Genomic DNA, 13960 nt, shown 5'->3' with positions numbered 1-13960 from the left:
AAGGCTCTGTCCCTGTGCCCGTTCCCAGTCCAAATTCCCTGTCCCTATTCCCTATACCCATCCTCTGTCCCCTTCGCTGTCCCACTTCCCTGTCCCTACCCCCGGTCCACGTTCCCTGTTCTGATCCCTGCCCCTGTTCCCTGTCCCCATGGCCATTACCTGTCCCTTACCTGTCTCCATCCCCTGTCCCCATCCCCTGTCCCAATTCCCCATCCCCTCTCCCTGTCCCGATTCCCTGTCCCGATTCCCTGTTTCCCATCCCCTGTCCCCATCCCCTGTCCCCGTTCCCTGTTTCCATCCTCTGTCCCAATCCCTGTCCCCATCCCATCCTCATTTCCCATCCCCTGTCCCCGTCCTGATTCCCTGTCACAATCCCCTGTCCCCATTCCCTATACCCATCCCCTGTCCCCATTCCCTATCCCCCTGTCCCCGTACCTGTCCCCATTCCCAGTTCCCCGTCCCCATTCCCAGTTCCCTGTCCCCATTCCCCAGGGCCGCCTCTCGCACGGGTTCCTCAGGGCTCACAGCTCGGGCTGCCTGTGGCACACCAACCCTCCAGCCCTGCTGCTGTCCTGGCCGGCTGCACAGAGCACAAGGCTTTGGCCATTTCTCCCAGGCCCCAGCTGGCCAGAGCAGCCCCTCTCAGAGTCTGCCCAAGGATGTGATGTGCCCCACGACCGTCTCCACGGACTGAGGACAGAGACCCCAGGCTCTGAAAGGAGCCCCTGGCCTGGCCGAGGTGGAACGTTTGCCAAGTCTCGGAGGACTGGTCTGCATCTCCATGAGAACGGAGTGCCACAACAATGGAACTGGTCACAGTGGCCTGAGCCAAGGCTACTTGCCCAAACCGGTGTGTCCATAGCAGAGTAGGGACATGTACGGTGTGCAGCCTGTTCCCGAGCACCCAACCTCAGCACGGGAGGTTCCCGCTCTGGCTCTGTGCTCCTCGCTTGGCCTCAGCACAGGTGGCTCCTGCTTTGGCTCTGTGCCCCTCGCTTTAGTTCCCGCCTTGACCCACCTATAAAATCCCTGGAGACCCCCACTCACTTTTCTGATCACCCCACTGGAGAAGATCGTATCTATGAGCATCTCGGCCTCGAGGACTCGTCCCTCCACGTGGTAACTATAATCCCCTTCCCCTCTTTCTCTATCTTTCTTAGTATTCTTTATTTCTCTCCCCACTAGCGCATTTTTTTGCCACTAAATAAAAGTGCATTTTTTATTAAGTAAACTGTGTCTCTTGTGCTCTGAGACCCTTAAAACGGACCATCAGGTCTCCTGCGTGTGTTTGCAGACCCTGACCCCCTCTGAGCCCTCTCTCCTGCAGGGGACACGGAGGGGACACGGGCCTGCAGGAGCCTCCTGCTCTTGGCCCAGGAGCAAGGCTGCAGCTCCAGCCTTTGGGCGCTGGGCCGCAGCAGCCCAGGGGAGGCCCAGCTGCAGAGCTCGCAGCCCCGCAGGTGTTTCACCGCAACGCTTTGGGACACCAATCCCCGGCCCATATTCCCTCTGCTCTCACTGTTTCCATATTCCCTGTCCTGTTCCCATATTCCCATTCCCGGTCCCATTCCTGTGTTTTCGGACCCATTCGCATTCCCACTCGTGTGTTCTCTGTCTCACTCCCAGTCCCCGTCCCCATTCCCGGTCACATCCCAATTCCCTTTCTCGTAATAAGCATGCAACTGTCTGTGCTGGTCCCGGTCTCAGTCCCGGTCCTCAATTCCAGTTCCAATTTCCAGGGCCAGTCCGAATTCCTGGTTGCCATTCCCTGTCCCTGCGCACATTCCTGGTACGATTCTCAGTCCCGGTCCTCAACTGCGGCCCAATTCCCAGTGATTGCCTGATTCTCGTCTCGCGTGCCCGGTGCCATCCGTGGTCTCAGCGCCGTAGTCCCCGGTCCCTGTCCCCAATTCACCCTCCCCGTCCCCAGTCCTGTTCCCTGTCCCCATTCCCGTTCCCTGTCCCCATTCCCAGTCCCCATTCCCTGTCCCAGTCCCGTTCCCTGTCCCCATTCCCGTTCCCAGTCCCCATTCCCCTTCCCCAGCCCCGTTCCCTGTCCCCGTTCCCTGTCCCCATCCCTGTCCCCAGTCCAAGTCCCCCATTCCCTGTCCCCATTCCCGTTCCCTGTCCCCATTCCCTGTCCCCAGTCCCGCTCCCTGTCCCCAGTCCCTGTCCCCAGTCCCGCTCCCTGTCCCCTCTCACCGGACGCCGCCGCCATCGCTCCGCCCCTCACGTCGCCCGGGAAACCCCGCGCTGCGCCCGCCCACCAATCACAGCCCGAAATCCCTCCCGTATTTGCATAACCACGCCCCAGGGCTTGGCCCCGCCCAGCGCCGGCGGCAGCCGAGTCCGTGCGCTGTCGCTCCCCAGTTCCCTCCCAGCGCTCCCAGTAAGAGCGATACTGGGAGGGAAAGCGCTCCCAGTTCCTTCCCGCTGCTCCCGGGATCGCTCCCGGGCCGCGCGGGGCCGCGCCGCTTTGGAACCTCCCAGGGCGGGAGGAAGAGGAGGGACAGAGCCGGAGCAGCAGCAAAGGGAAAGAGAAAAGCAGCAGGAAAGAGCGAGAAAAGGAAGAGGAGGAGCGGATGCGGAGGGAAAGCAGAGGAAGAGGAGGAGCGGAGGAAGAGGAGGAGCAGCAGCAGCAGCAGCACGCGGTTCCCCCGCCCGCCCGCTCCGGCCGCAGCTCCCCCGGCTCCGGCAGCATCGCCCCCCCCGGGACCCGCAGGTGAGCGGGGAGGGGGAAGCTCGCCCCCAAAGCCACGGCCGGGCTCTCCGGGAGGGGTTTTTGCTGCGGCCCGGGACGTGTTCGGATCCCGCAGGAGCCCGAAGCCCAGCCGCACATGGCCCCGGAGGGATCTGGGCGGGTCCCACGTGGCCGTGGCCCGGTCCCGGCGGGCAGAGGCCGGAGATGAGCGGGCTCGGGCCCCCCGAGGCTGAAAGGGGCGCTGACTTGTGCAGCTGCGCTCGGGCAGCGGGAGCAGCCGAGCCAACGCGCTCAGCCCTCGTTTTCCCCCCAAAGCAGGATTTCCCATTGCCCAGCCTCGGCCCCTGAGGAGGAGGAGGAAGAGGCCGCGAGGAGAAGAGGAAGATGTCCCGGGAGGCGCAGGCAGGTGAGGAGGCAGTCAGTGCCCCTTTCCCCCTCTGTCCTGCTCCATGTCCCGGCCCAGCCTGGCCCCCGGCTGCAGCACAAGCCCGCTGCCGACGCCGTGCTGCCGGGGCTGCCCTGAGGGCATCTCCTGCCCCTTGGCTGTGGCACGGAGACAAATCCCGTCCTCTCCTTGTCCTTCCTCCCCCAGACACGGAGCTGAGCACGGAGCCCGGGCAGGACAAAGCCCCGCGGCAGAAGCTGGTGCCAGAGGCCCTTTGGAGCGGCTCCACGGCGCAGGAATCCAACGGGGAGGAAAAGGCCCGGAGATCCCGCACCAGGAGGGGCTGCAAACGCACATCTCGGGGCTCCCAGGAGGAAAGACCCACCCTCGGGCAGAGCTCGGAGCTGGGGGTCCCTGAGCGGCGTCACGCAGGGGAGAAGCCCCACAAGTGCTCGGAATGCGAGAAGAGCTTCAAATCCAGATCTGTGCTGATCACACACCAGAGGAGCCACACGGGAGAACGGCCCTACGAGTGTGTGGAGTGTGGGAAGAGCTTCAGGCACAGGTCCCACCTGACTGCCCACAAGATGATCCACACCAATAAAAGGCCCTACGAGTGTGGGGAGTGTGGGAAGAGCTTCAGGGGGAGATCTCAGCTGATCACACACCAGAGGAGCCACACAGGGGAGAGGCCCTATGAGTGTGACCAATGCAGGAAGAAGTTTCAGACCAGCTCCAATCTCATGGTACACCAGCGGATTCACAGGGATGAGAGGCCCTTCCGCTGCCCCGTCTGCGGGATGAGCTTCAAGCAAAACTCCGCCCTCATAAACCACCGGCGCATCCACACCGGGGAGAGGCCCTACGAGTGCTGGGAGTGTGGGAAGAGCTTCAGGCAGAGCTCAACCCTGACCACACACAAGAGGATCCACACTGGAGAGAGGCCCTACGAGTGTGGGGAGTGTGGGAAGAGCTTTAGTGGCAGCTCTGCCCTTATCGTCCACCAGAGAACCCACACAGAAGAGAGGCCCTACGAGTGTCCCCAGTGTGGGAAATGCTTCAGGAGGAAATCCACCCTGATCAAACACCATAGTATCCACACAGGGGAGAGGCCATACAAGTGTCCCCAGTGTGGGAAGAGATTCAGCAGTCGCTCCCACCTGATTCTCCACAAGCAAATCCACACAGGAGAGAGACCCTACGAGTGTCACCAATGTGGGAAGAGGTTTCAGACCAGCTATACTCTACTCCGGCACCAGCACATTCACACGGATGAGAAACCCTTCCACTGCCCCGACTGCGGGAAGGCCTTCAAGAAAAACGCCTACCTAGCCATCCACCAGCGAATCCACACCGGGGAGAGGCCCTACGAGTGTCCCCAGTGTGGGAAGACATTCAGCGATAGGTGCAACTTCATCAGACACAAGATGATTCACAGTGGGGAGAGGCCCTACGAATGTGGGGAGTGTGGGAAGAGCTTCAGGCAGAGCTCAACCCTGACCACACACAAGAGGATCCACACCGGAGAGAGGCCCAACGAGTGTGGGGAGTGTGGGAAGAGCTTCAGGCAGAGCTCAACCCTGACCACACACAAGAGGATCCACACCGGAGAGAGGCCCTACGAGTGTAGGGAGTGTGGGAAGAGCTTTAGTTGCACCTCTGCCCTTATCGTCCACCAGAGAACCCACACCGGAGCGAGGCCCTACGAGTGTCCCCAGTGTGGGAAGAGATTCTCACACAGCTCAACCTTAACCCAACACAAACGGAGGCAGCACTGAGGGAAGCCCTGGAGTGCCCCGAGTGTGGGAAGAGCTTCGTGCGCTGCTCCAGCTCCATCCTCCATGGGAGGATCCGCGCTGGATGATGCCCAGTGAGCCCCGGTGGGCAGAGCCCCGGTGATCCCTGGTGCCGGTGATCCCTGTGGGAAGACACCTGGCTGGGGGCTCCACGCCCTCCTGGCTCCCCATGGACATCTGAGGTTTTGTTTTCATTTCTCTTTGTCCTTTCAAACACCATAAAATTGCCCTTAAGATAAAGATATTGAACTAGGACCTTGATGGGGACATGGGGGGATCCTCCAGGGGCTGTGGGGGATGCTGCCTGTGAGGCAGTTGAGAGTTCCTGGCAGGGACTTGGGCCTTGCTCAGGGCTTTGGGCTGCCCAGGACGAGCAGCTCCGTCTGTGCTGGGAGACCCTGGCGGAGGTCCTGGGGCACCGGATCAATGACGTCCTGCCCAGGAAGTGTCCCCATCTCTCCCTGTAATGGTTCCTGGTGTCCCTGGTCCAGGATCCGCCTCTCTTCGCTGTCACTCCTCCTGCCCCTGCCCGTTCTCATTTCACCCCACTCCCAGTGCCATCCTGCTCCCATCCCAGTCCAGATCCTGTTCCTTGTCTCATTCCCCCTTTGTCTTCCATATTCTTGGTCTGGTTGCTGTTCCTGTATTCCCAGTCCCGTATTCCCTGCCCTGTTCTCACTCTCAGATTCCTGGTCCCGTTGCTGGCCCCGCACTTCCATTGCTGGATTCCCTGTCCTGTTCCCATGTTCCCAGTCCCATTCCTGTATTCCCATTTCTGATCCCGGCCCACCTTCCTAATCCCCATCTCTCATTCTCTCAAGGCTTCATCTACCCATGTTCCCTGTGCGCTTCTGGTTTTCCTATTCCCAATCCCATTCCAGGTCCCCGTCCTTTATTCCTGGTGCCACTCCCATTCCCAGTCTGATATTCCTGGTCCCATTCTTGGTCCCTGTCCACATCCCCAGTATCATAACCACTCGCTGTGTGGTATTTACAGTCCCATTCCAAGGCTCTGTCCCTGTGCCCGTTCCCAGTCCAAATTCCCTGTCCCTATTCCCTATACCCATCCTCTGTCCCCATTCGCTGTCCCAATTCCCTGTCCCTACCCCCGGTCCACGTTCCCTGTTCCTGATCCCTGCCCCTGTTCCCTGTCCCCATGGCCATTCCCTGTCCCCTTACCCTGTCTCCATCCCCTGTCCCCATCCCCTGTCCCAATTCCCCATCCCCTCTCCCTGTCCCGATTCCCTGTCCCGATTCCCTGTTCCCCATCCCCTGTCCCCATCCCTGTCCCCGTTCCCTGTTTCCATCCTCTGTCCCAATCCCTGTCCCCATCCCATCCTCATTTCCCATCCCCTGTCCCCGTCCTGATTCCCTGTCACAATCCCCTGTCCCCATTCCCTATACCCATCCCCTGTCCCCATTCCCTATCCCCTGTCCCCGTACCTGTCCCCATTCCCAGTTCCCCGTCCCCATTCCCAGTTCCCTGTCCCCATTCCCCAGGGCCGCCTCTCGCACGGGTTCCTCAGGGCCTCCACAGCTCGGGCTGCCTGTGGCACACCAACCCTCCAGCCCTGCTGCTGTCCTTGGCCGGCTGCACAGAGCACAAGGCTTTGGCCATTTCTCCCAGGCCCCAGCTGGCCAGAGCAGCCCCTCTCAGAGTCTGCCCAAGGATGTGATGTGCCCCACGACCGTCTCCAACGGCTGAGGACAGAGACCCCAGGCTCTGAAAGGAGCCCCTGGCCTGGCCGAGGTGGAACGTTTGCCAAGTCTCGGAGGACTGGTCTGCATCTCCATGAGAACGGAGTGCCACAACAATGGAACTGGTCACAGTGGCCTGAGCCAAGGCTACTTGCCCAAACCGGTGTGTCCATAGCAGAGTAGGGACATGTACGGTGTGCAGCCTGTTCCCGAGCACCCAACCTCAGCACGGGAGGTTCCCGCTCTGGCTCTGTGCTCCTCGCTTGGCCTCAGCACAGGTGGCTCCTGCTTTGGCTCTGTGCCCCTCGCTTTAGTTCCCGCCTTGTCCCACCTATAAAATCCCTGGAGACCCCCACTCACTTTTCTGATCACCCCACTGGAGAAGATCGTATCTATGAGCATCTCGGCCTCGAGGACTCGTCCCTCCACGTTGGTAACTATAATCCCCTTCCCCTCTTTCTCTATCTTTCTTAGTATTCTTTATTTCTCTCCCCACTAGCGCATTTTTTGCCACTAAATAAAAGTGCATTTTTATTAAGTAAACTGTGTCTCTTGTGCTCTGAGACCCTTAAAACGGACCATCAGGTCTCCTGCGTGTGTTTGCAGACCCTGACCCCCTCTGAGCCCTCTCTCCTGCAGGGGACACGGAGGGGACACGGGCCTGCAGGAGCCTCCTGCTCTTGGCCCAGGAGCAAGGCTGCAGCTCCAGCCTTTGGGCGCTGGGCCGCAGCAGCCCAGGGGAGGCCCAGCTGCAGAGCTCGCAGCCCCGCAGGTGTTTCACCGCAACGCTTTGGGACACCAATCCCCGGCCCATATTCCCTCTGCTCTCACTGTTTCCATATTCCCTGTCCTGTTCCCATATTCCCATTCCCGGTCCCATTCCTGTGTTTTCGGACCCATTCGCATTCCCACTCGTGTGTTCTCTGTCTCACTCCCAGTCCCCGTCCCCATTCCCGGTCACATCCCAATTCCCTTTCTCGTAATAAGCATGCAACTGTCTGTGCTGGTCCCGGTCTCAGTCCCGGTCCTCAATTCCAGTTCCAATTTCCAGGGCCAGTCCGAATTCCTGGTGCCATTCCCTGTCCCTGCGCACATTCCTGGTACGATTCTCAGTCCCGGTCCTCAACTGCGGCCCAATTCCCAGTGATTGCCCTGATTCTCGTCTCGCGTGCCCGGTGCCATCCGTGGTCTCAGCGCCGTAGTCCCGGTCCCTGTCCCCAATTCACCCTCCCCGTCCCCAGTCCTGTTCCCTGTCCCCATTCCCGTTCCCTGTCCCCATTCCCAGTCCCCATTCCCTGTCCCCAGTCCCGTTCCCTGTCCCCATTCCCGTTCCCAGTCCCCATTCCCCTTCCCCAGCCCCGTTCCCTGTCCCCGTTCCCTGTCCCCATTCCCTGTCCCCAGTCCAAGTCCCCATTCCCTGTCCCCATTCCCGTTCCCTGTCCCCATTCCCTGTCCCCAGTCCCGCTCCCTGTCCCCAGTCCCTGTCCCCAGTCCCGCTCCCTGTCCCCTCTCACCGGACGCCGCCGCCATCGCTCCGCCCCTCACGTCGCCCGGGAAACCCCGCGCTGCGCCCGCCCACCAATCACAGCCCGAAATCCCTCCCGTATTTGCATAACCACGCCCCAGGGCTTGGCCCCGCCCAGCGCCGGCGGCAGCCGAGTCCGTGCGCTGTTCGCTCCCAGTTCCCTCCCAGCGCTCCCAGTAAGAGCGATACTGGGAGGGAAAGCGCTCCCAGTTCCTTCCCGCTGCTCCCGGGATCGCTCCCGGGGCCGCGCGGGGCCGCGCCGCTTTGGAACCTCCCAGGGCGGGAGGAAGAGGAGGGACAGAGCCGGAGCAGCAGCAAAGGGAAAGAGAAAAGCAGCAGGAAAAGAGCGAGAAAAGGAAGAGGAGGAGCCGGATGCGGGGGGAAAGCAGAGGAAGAGGAGGAGCGGAGGAAGAGGAGCAGCAGCAGCAGCAGCACGCGGTTCCCCCGCCCGCCCGCTCCGGCCGCAGCTCCCCCGGCTCCGGCAGCATCGCCCCCCCCGGGACCCGCAGGTGAGCGGGGAGGGGGAGCTCGCCCCAAAGCCACGGCCGGGCTCTCCGGGAGGGGTTTGCTGCGGCCCGGGGCGTGTTCGGATCCCGCAGGAGCCCGAAGCCCAGCCGCACATGGCCCCGGAGGGATCTGGGCGGGTCCCACGTGGCCGTGGCCCGGTGCCGGCGGGCAGAGGCCGGAGATGAGCGGGCTCCGGGCCCCCCGAGGCTGAAAGGGGCGCTGACTTGTGCAGCTGCGCTCGGGCAGCGGGAGCAGCCGAGCCAACGCGCTCAGCCCTCGTTTTCCCCCCAAAGCAGGATTTCCCATTGCCCAGCCTCGGCCCCTGAGGAGGAGGAGGAAGAGGGCGCGAGGAAGAGGAAGATGTCCCGGGAGGCGCAGGCAGGTGAGGAGGCAGTCAGTGCCCCTTTCCCCCTCTGTCCTGCTCCATGTCCCGGCCCAGCCTGGCCCCCGGCTGCAGCACAAGCCCGCTGCCGACGCCGTGCTGCCGGGGCTGCCCTGAGGGCATCTCCTGCCCCTTGGCTGTGGCACGGAGACAAATCCCGTCCTCTCCTTGTCCTTCCTCCCCCAGACACGGAGCTGAGCACGGAGCCCGGGCAGGACAAAGCCCCGCGGCAGAAGCTGGTGCCAGAGGCCCTTTGGAGCGGCTCCACGGCGCAGGAATCCAACGGGGAGGAAAAGGCCCGGAGATCCCGCACCAGGAGGGGCTGCAAACGCACATCTCGGGGCTCCCAGGAGGAAAGACCCACCCTCGGGCAGAGCTCGGAGCTGGGGGTCCCTGAGCGGCGTCACGCTGGGGAGAAGCCCCACAAGTGCTCGGAATGCAAGAAGAGCTTCAAATCCAGATCTGTGCTGATCACACACCAGAGGAGCCACACGGGAGAACGGCCCTACGAGTGTGTGGAGTGTGGGAAGAGCTTCAGGCACAGGTCCCACCTGACTGCCCACAAGATGATCCACACCAATAAAAGGCCCTACGAGTGTGGGGAGTGTGGGAAGAGCTTCAGGGGGAGATCTCAGCTGATCACACACCAGAGGAGCCACACAGGGGAGAGGCCCTATGAGTGTGACCAATGCAGGAAGAGGTTTCAGACCAGTTCTGATCTTCTCAGGCACCAGCGGATTCACACAGATGAGAGGCCCTTCCGCTGCCCTGACTGCGGGATGAGCTTCAAGCAAAACTCCGCCCTCATAAACCACCGGCGCATCCACACCGGGGAGAGGCCCTACGAGTGTGGGGAGTGTGGGAAGAGCTTCAGGCAGAGCTCAACCCTGACCACACACAAGAGGATCCACACCGGAGAGAGGCCCTACGAGTGTGGGGAGTGTGGGAAGAGCTTTAGTTGCAGCTCCGCCCTTATCGTCCACCAGAGAACCCACACCGGAGAGAGGCCCTACGAGTGTCCCCAGTGTGGGAAATGCTTCAGGAGGAAATCCACCCTGATCAAACACCATAGGATCCATACAGGGGAGAGGCCCTACGAGTGTTCCCAGTGTGGGAAGAGATTCAGCAGTCGCTCCCACCTAATTCTCCACAAGCAAATCCACACAGGAGAGAGACCCTACGAGTGTGACCAATGCGGGAAGAGGTTTCAGACCAGCTATACTCTCCTCCGGCACCAGCGCATTCACACGGATGAGAAACCCTTCCACTGCCCCGACTGCGGGAAGGCCTTCAAGAAAAACGCCTACCTAGACATCCACCAGCGAATCCACACCGGGGAGAGGCCCTACGAGTGTCCCCAGTGTGGGAAGACATTCAGCGATAGGCGCATCTTGATCAGACACAAGATGATTCACAGTGGGGAGAGGCCCTACGAGTGTGACCAGTGTGGGAAGACATTCAGCGATAGGCGCAACTTGATCAGACACAAGATGATTCACAGTGGGGAGAGGCCCTACAAGTGTGACCAGTGTGGGAAGAGCTTCAGGCAGAGCTCAACCCTGACCACACACAAGAGGATCCACACCGGAGAGAGGCCCTACGAGTGTGGGGAGTGTGGGAAGACCTTTAGTTGCACCTCTGCCCTTATCGTCCACCAGAGAACCCACACCGGAGCAAGGCCCTACGAGTGTCCCCAGTGTGGGAAGAGATTCTCACACAGCTCAACCTTGACCCAACACAAACGGAGGCAGCACTGAGGGAAGCCCTGGAGTGCCCCGAGTGTGGGAAGAGCTTCGTGCGCTGCTCCAGCTCCATCCCCCATGGGAGGATCCGCGCTGGATGATGCCCAGTGAGCCCCGGTGGGCAGAGCCCCGGTGATCCCTGGTGCCGGTGATCCCTGTTGGGAAGACACCTGGCTGGGGGCTCCACGCCCTCCTGGCTCCCCATGGACATCTGAGGTTTTGTTTCATTTCTCTTTGTCCTTTCAAAACACCATAAAATTGCCTTAAGATAAAGATATTGAACTAGGACCTTGATGGGGACATGGGGGGATCCTCCAGGGGCTGTGGGGGATGCTGCCTGTGAGGCAGTTGAGGGTTCCTGGCAGGGACTTGGGCCTTGCTCAGGGCTTTGGGCTGCCCAGGACGAGCAGCTCCGTCTGTGCTGGGAGACCCTGGCGGAGGTCGTGGGGCACCGGATCAATGACGTCCTGCCCAGGAAGTGTCCCCATCTCCCCCTGTAATGGTTCCTGGTGTCCCTGGTCCAGGATCCGCCTCTCTTCGCTGTCACTCCTCCTGCCCCTGCCCGTTCTCATTTCACCCCACTCCCAGTGCCATCCTGCTCCCATCCCAGTCCAGATCCTGTTCCTTGTCTCATTCCCCCTTTGTCTTCCATATTCTTGGTCTGGTTGCTGTTCCTGTATTCCCAGTCCCGTATTCCCTGCCCTGTTCTCACTCTCAGATTCCTGGTCCCGTTGCTGGCCCCGCACTTCCATTGCTGGATTCCCTGTCCTGTTCCCATGTTCCCAGTCCCATTCCTGTATTCCCATTTCTGATCCCGGCCCACCTTCCTAATCCCCATCTCTCATTCTCTCAAGGCTTCATCTACCCATGTTCCCTGTGCGCTTCTGGTTTTCCTATTCCCAATCCCATTCCAGGTCCCCGTCCTTTATTCCTGGTGCCACTCCCATTCCCAGTCTGATATTCCTGGTCCCATTCTTGGTCCCTGTCCACATCCCCAGTATCATAACCACTCGCTGTGTGGTATTTACAGTCCCATTCCAAGGCTCTGTCCCTGTGCCCGTTCCCAGTCCAAATTCCCTGTCCCTATTCCCTATACCCATCCTCTGTCCCCATTCGCTGTCCCAATTCCCTGTCCCTACCCCCGGTCCACGTTCCCTGTTCCTGATCCCTGCCCCTGTTCCCTGTCCCCATGGCCATTCCCTGTCCCCTTACCCTGTCTCCATCCCCTGTCCCCATCCCCTGTCCCAATTCCCCATCCCCTCTCCCTGTCCCGATTCCCTGTCCCGATTCCCTGTTCCCATCCCCTGTCCCCATCCCCTGTCCCCGTTCCCTGTTTCCATCCTCTGTCCCAATCCCCTGTCCCCATCCCATCCTCATTTCCCATCCCCTGTCCCCGTCCTGATTCCCTGTCACAATCCCCTGTCCCCATTCCCTATACCCATCCCCTGTCCCCATTCCCTATCCCCTGTCCCCGTTACCTGTCCCCATTCCCAGTTCCCCGTCCCCATTCCCAGTTCCCTGTCCCCATTCCCCAGGGCCGCCTCTCGCACGGGTTCCTCAGGGCTCCACAGCTCGGGCTGCCTGTGGCACACCAACCCTCCAGCCCTGCTGCTGTCCTTGGCCGGCTGCACAGAGCACAAGGCTTTGGCCATTTCTCCCAGGCCCCAGCTGGCCAGAGCAGCCCCTCTCAGAGTCTGCCCAAGGATGTGATGTGCCCCACGACCGTCTCCAACGGCTGAGGACAGAGACCCCAGGCTCTGAAAGGAGCCCCTGGCCTGGCCGAGGTGGAACGTTTGCCAAGTCTCGGAGGACTGGTCTGCATCTCCATGAGAACGGAGTGCCACAACAATGGAACTGGTCACAGTGGCCTGAGCCAAGGCTACTTGCCCAAACCGGTGTGTCCATAGCAGAGTAGGGACATGTACGGTGTGCAGCCTGTTCCCGAGCACCCAACCTCAGCACGGGAGGTTCCCGCTCTGGCTCTGTGCTCCTCGCTTGGCCTCAGCACAGGTGGCTCCTGCTTTGGCTCTGTGCCCCTCGCTTTAGTTCCCACCTTGACCCACCTATAAAATCCCTGGAGACCCCCACTCACTTTTCTGATCACCCCACTGGAGAAGATCATATCTACGAGCATCTCGGCCTCGAGGACTCGTCCCTCCGCGTTGGTAACTATAATCCCCTTCCCCTCTTTCTCTATCTTTCTTAGTATTCTTTATTTCTCTCCCCACTAGCGCATTTTTTGCCACTAAATAAAAGTGCATTTTTTATTAAGTAAACTGTGTCTCTTGTGCTCTGAGACCCTTAAAACGGACCATCAGGTCTCCTGCGTGTGTTTGCAGACCCTGACCACCTCTGAGCCCTCTCTCCTGCAGGGGACACGGAGGGGACACGGGCCTGCAGGAGCCTCCTGCTCTTGGCACAGGAGCAAGGCTGCAGCTCCAGCCTTTGGGCGCTGGGCCGCAGCAGCCCAGGGGAGGCCCAGCTGCAGAGCTCGCAGCCCCGCAGGTGTTTCACCGCAACGCTTTGGGACACCAATCCCCGGCCCATATTCCCTCTGCTCTCACTGTTTCCATATTCCCTGTCCTGTTCCCATATTCCCATTCCCGGTCCCATTCCTGTGTTTTCTGATCCTTTCGCATTCCCACTCGTGTATTCTCTGTCTCACTCTCAGTCCCTGTCCCCATTCCCGGTCACATCCCAATTCCCTTTCTCATATTTAGAATGCCCCTGTCTGTGCTGGTCCCAGTCTCAGTCCCGGTCCTCAATTCCAGTTCCAATTTCCAGGGCCAGTCCCAATTCCTGGTGCCATTCCCGGTCCCTGTGCACATTCCTGGTACAATTCTCAGTCCTGGTCTCCAATTCCCAACCCAATTCCCAGTGATTGCCCTGATTCCCGTCTCGCGTGCCCGGTGCCATCCGTGGTCTCCGCGTCCCCATTCCCGTTCCCTGTCCCCATTCCCTGTCCCCATAACCTGTCCCCATTCCCTGTCCGCATTCCCTATCCCCATTCCCTGTCCCCAGTCCCTGTCCCCATTCCCTGTCCCCAGTCCCGCTCCCTGTCCCCATTCCTTGTCCCTATTCCCTGTCCCCATTCCCTGTCCCTATTCCCTGTCCCTATTCCCTGTCCCCATTCCCTGTCCCCATTCCCTATCCCCAGTCCCTGTCCCCACTCCCGTTCCCTCTCCCCATTCCCTGTCCCCAGTCCCTGTCCCCAGTCCCGCTCC

At 60.7% G+C, this 13960-nt stretch overlaps 1 protein-coding gene across 3 annotated transcripts; it reads left to right on the top strand.

Moving 5' to 3' along the window:
- The first annotated feature begins 3673 nt into the window (after positions 1-3673).
- Positions 3674-11721, top strand: LOC136374846 (zinc finger protein 850-like). Of its 3 annotated transcripts, none has more exons than XM_066340239.1 (3): positions 3674-4815; positions 9359-9538; positions 9623-11721. In XM_066340239.1, exons 1-3 carry the CDS (start codon positions 3674-3676, stop codon positions 10749-10751), a joined length of 2451 nt encoding a protein of 816 aa, XP_066196336.1. In that variant the 3' UTR covers positions 10752-11721. The 3 variants fall into 3 exon arrangements, with proteins under 3 accessions (XP_066196336.1, XP_066196335.1, XP_066196334.1); XM_066340237.1 differs by lacking the exon at positions 3674-4815 and adding an exon at positions 8963-8994 and having other exon boundaries at positions 9181-9538; XM_066340238.1 differs by lacking the exon at positions 9359-9538 and having other exon boundaries at positions 3674-4785; positions 9581-11721.
- The last annotated feature ends 2239 nt before the right edge of the window (positions 11722-13960 follow it).

Source organism: Sylvia atricapilla, unplaced genomic scaffold (genome assembly GCF_009819655.1).
Source record: "Sylvia atricapilla isolate bSylAtr1 unplaced genomic scaffold, bSylAtr1.pri scaffold_156_arrow_ctg1, whole genome shotgun sequence".
NCBI classification, from domain to species: Eukaryota; Metazoa; Chordata; class Aves; order Passeriformes; family Sylviidae; genus Sylvia; species Sylvia atricapilla.
This window is presented reverse-complemented; position numbering and strand designations above follow the sequence as displayed.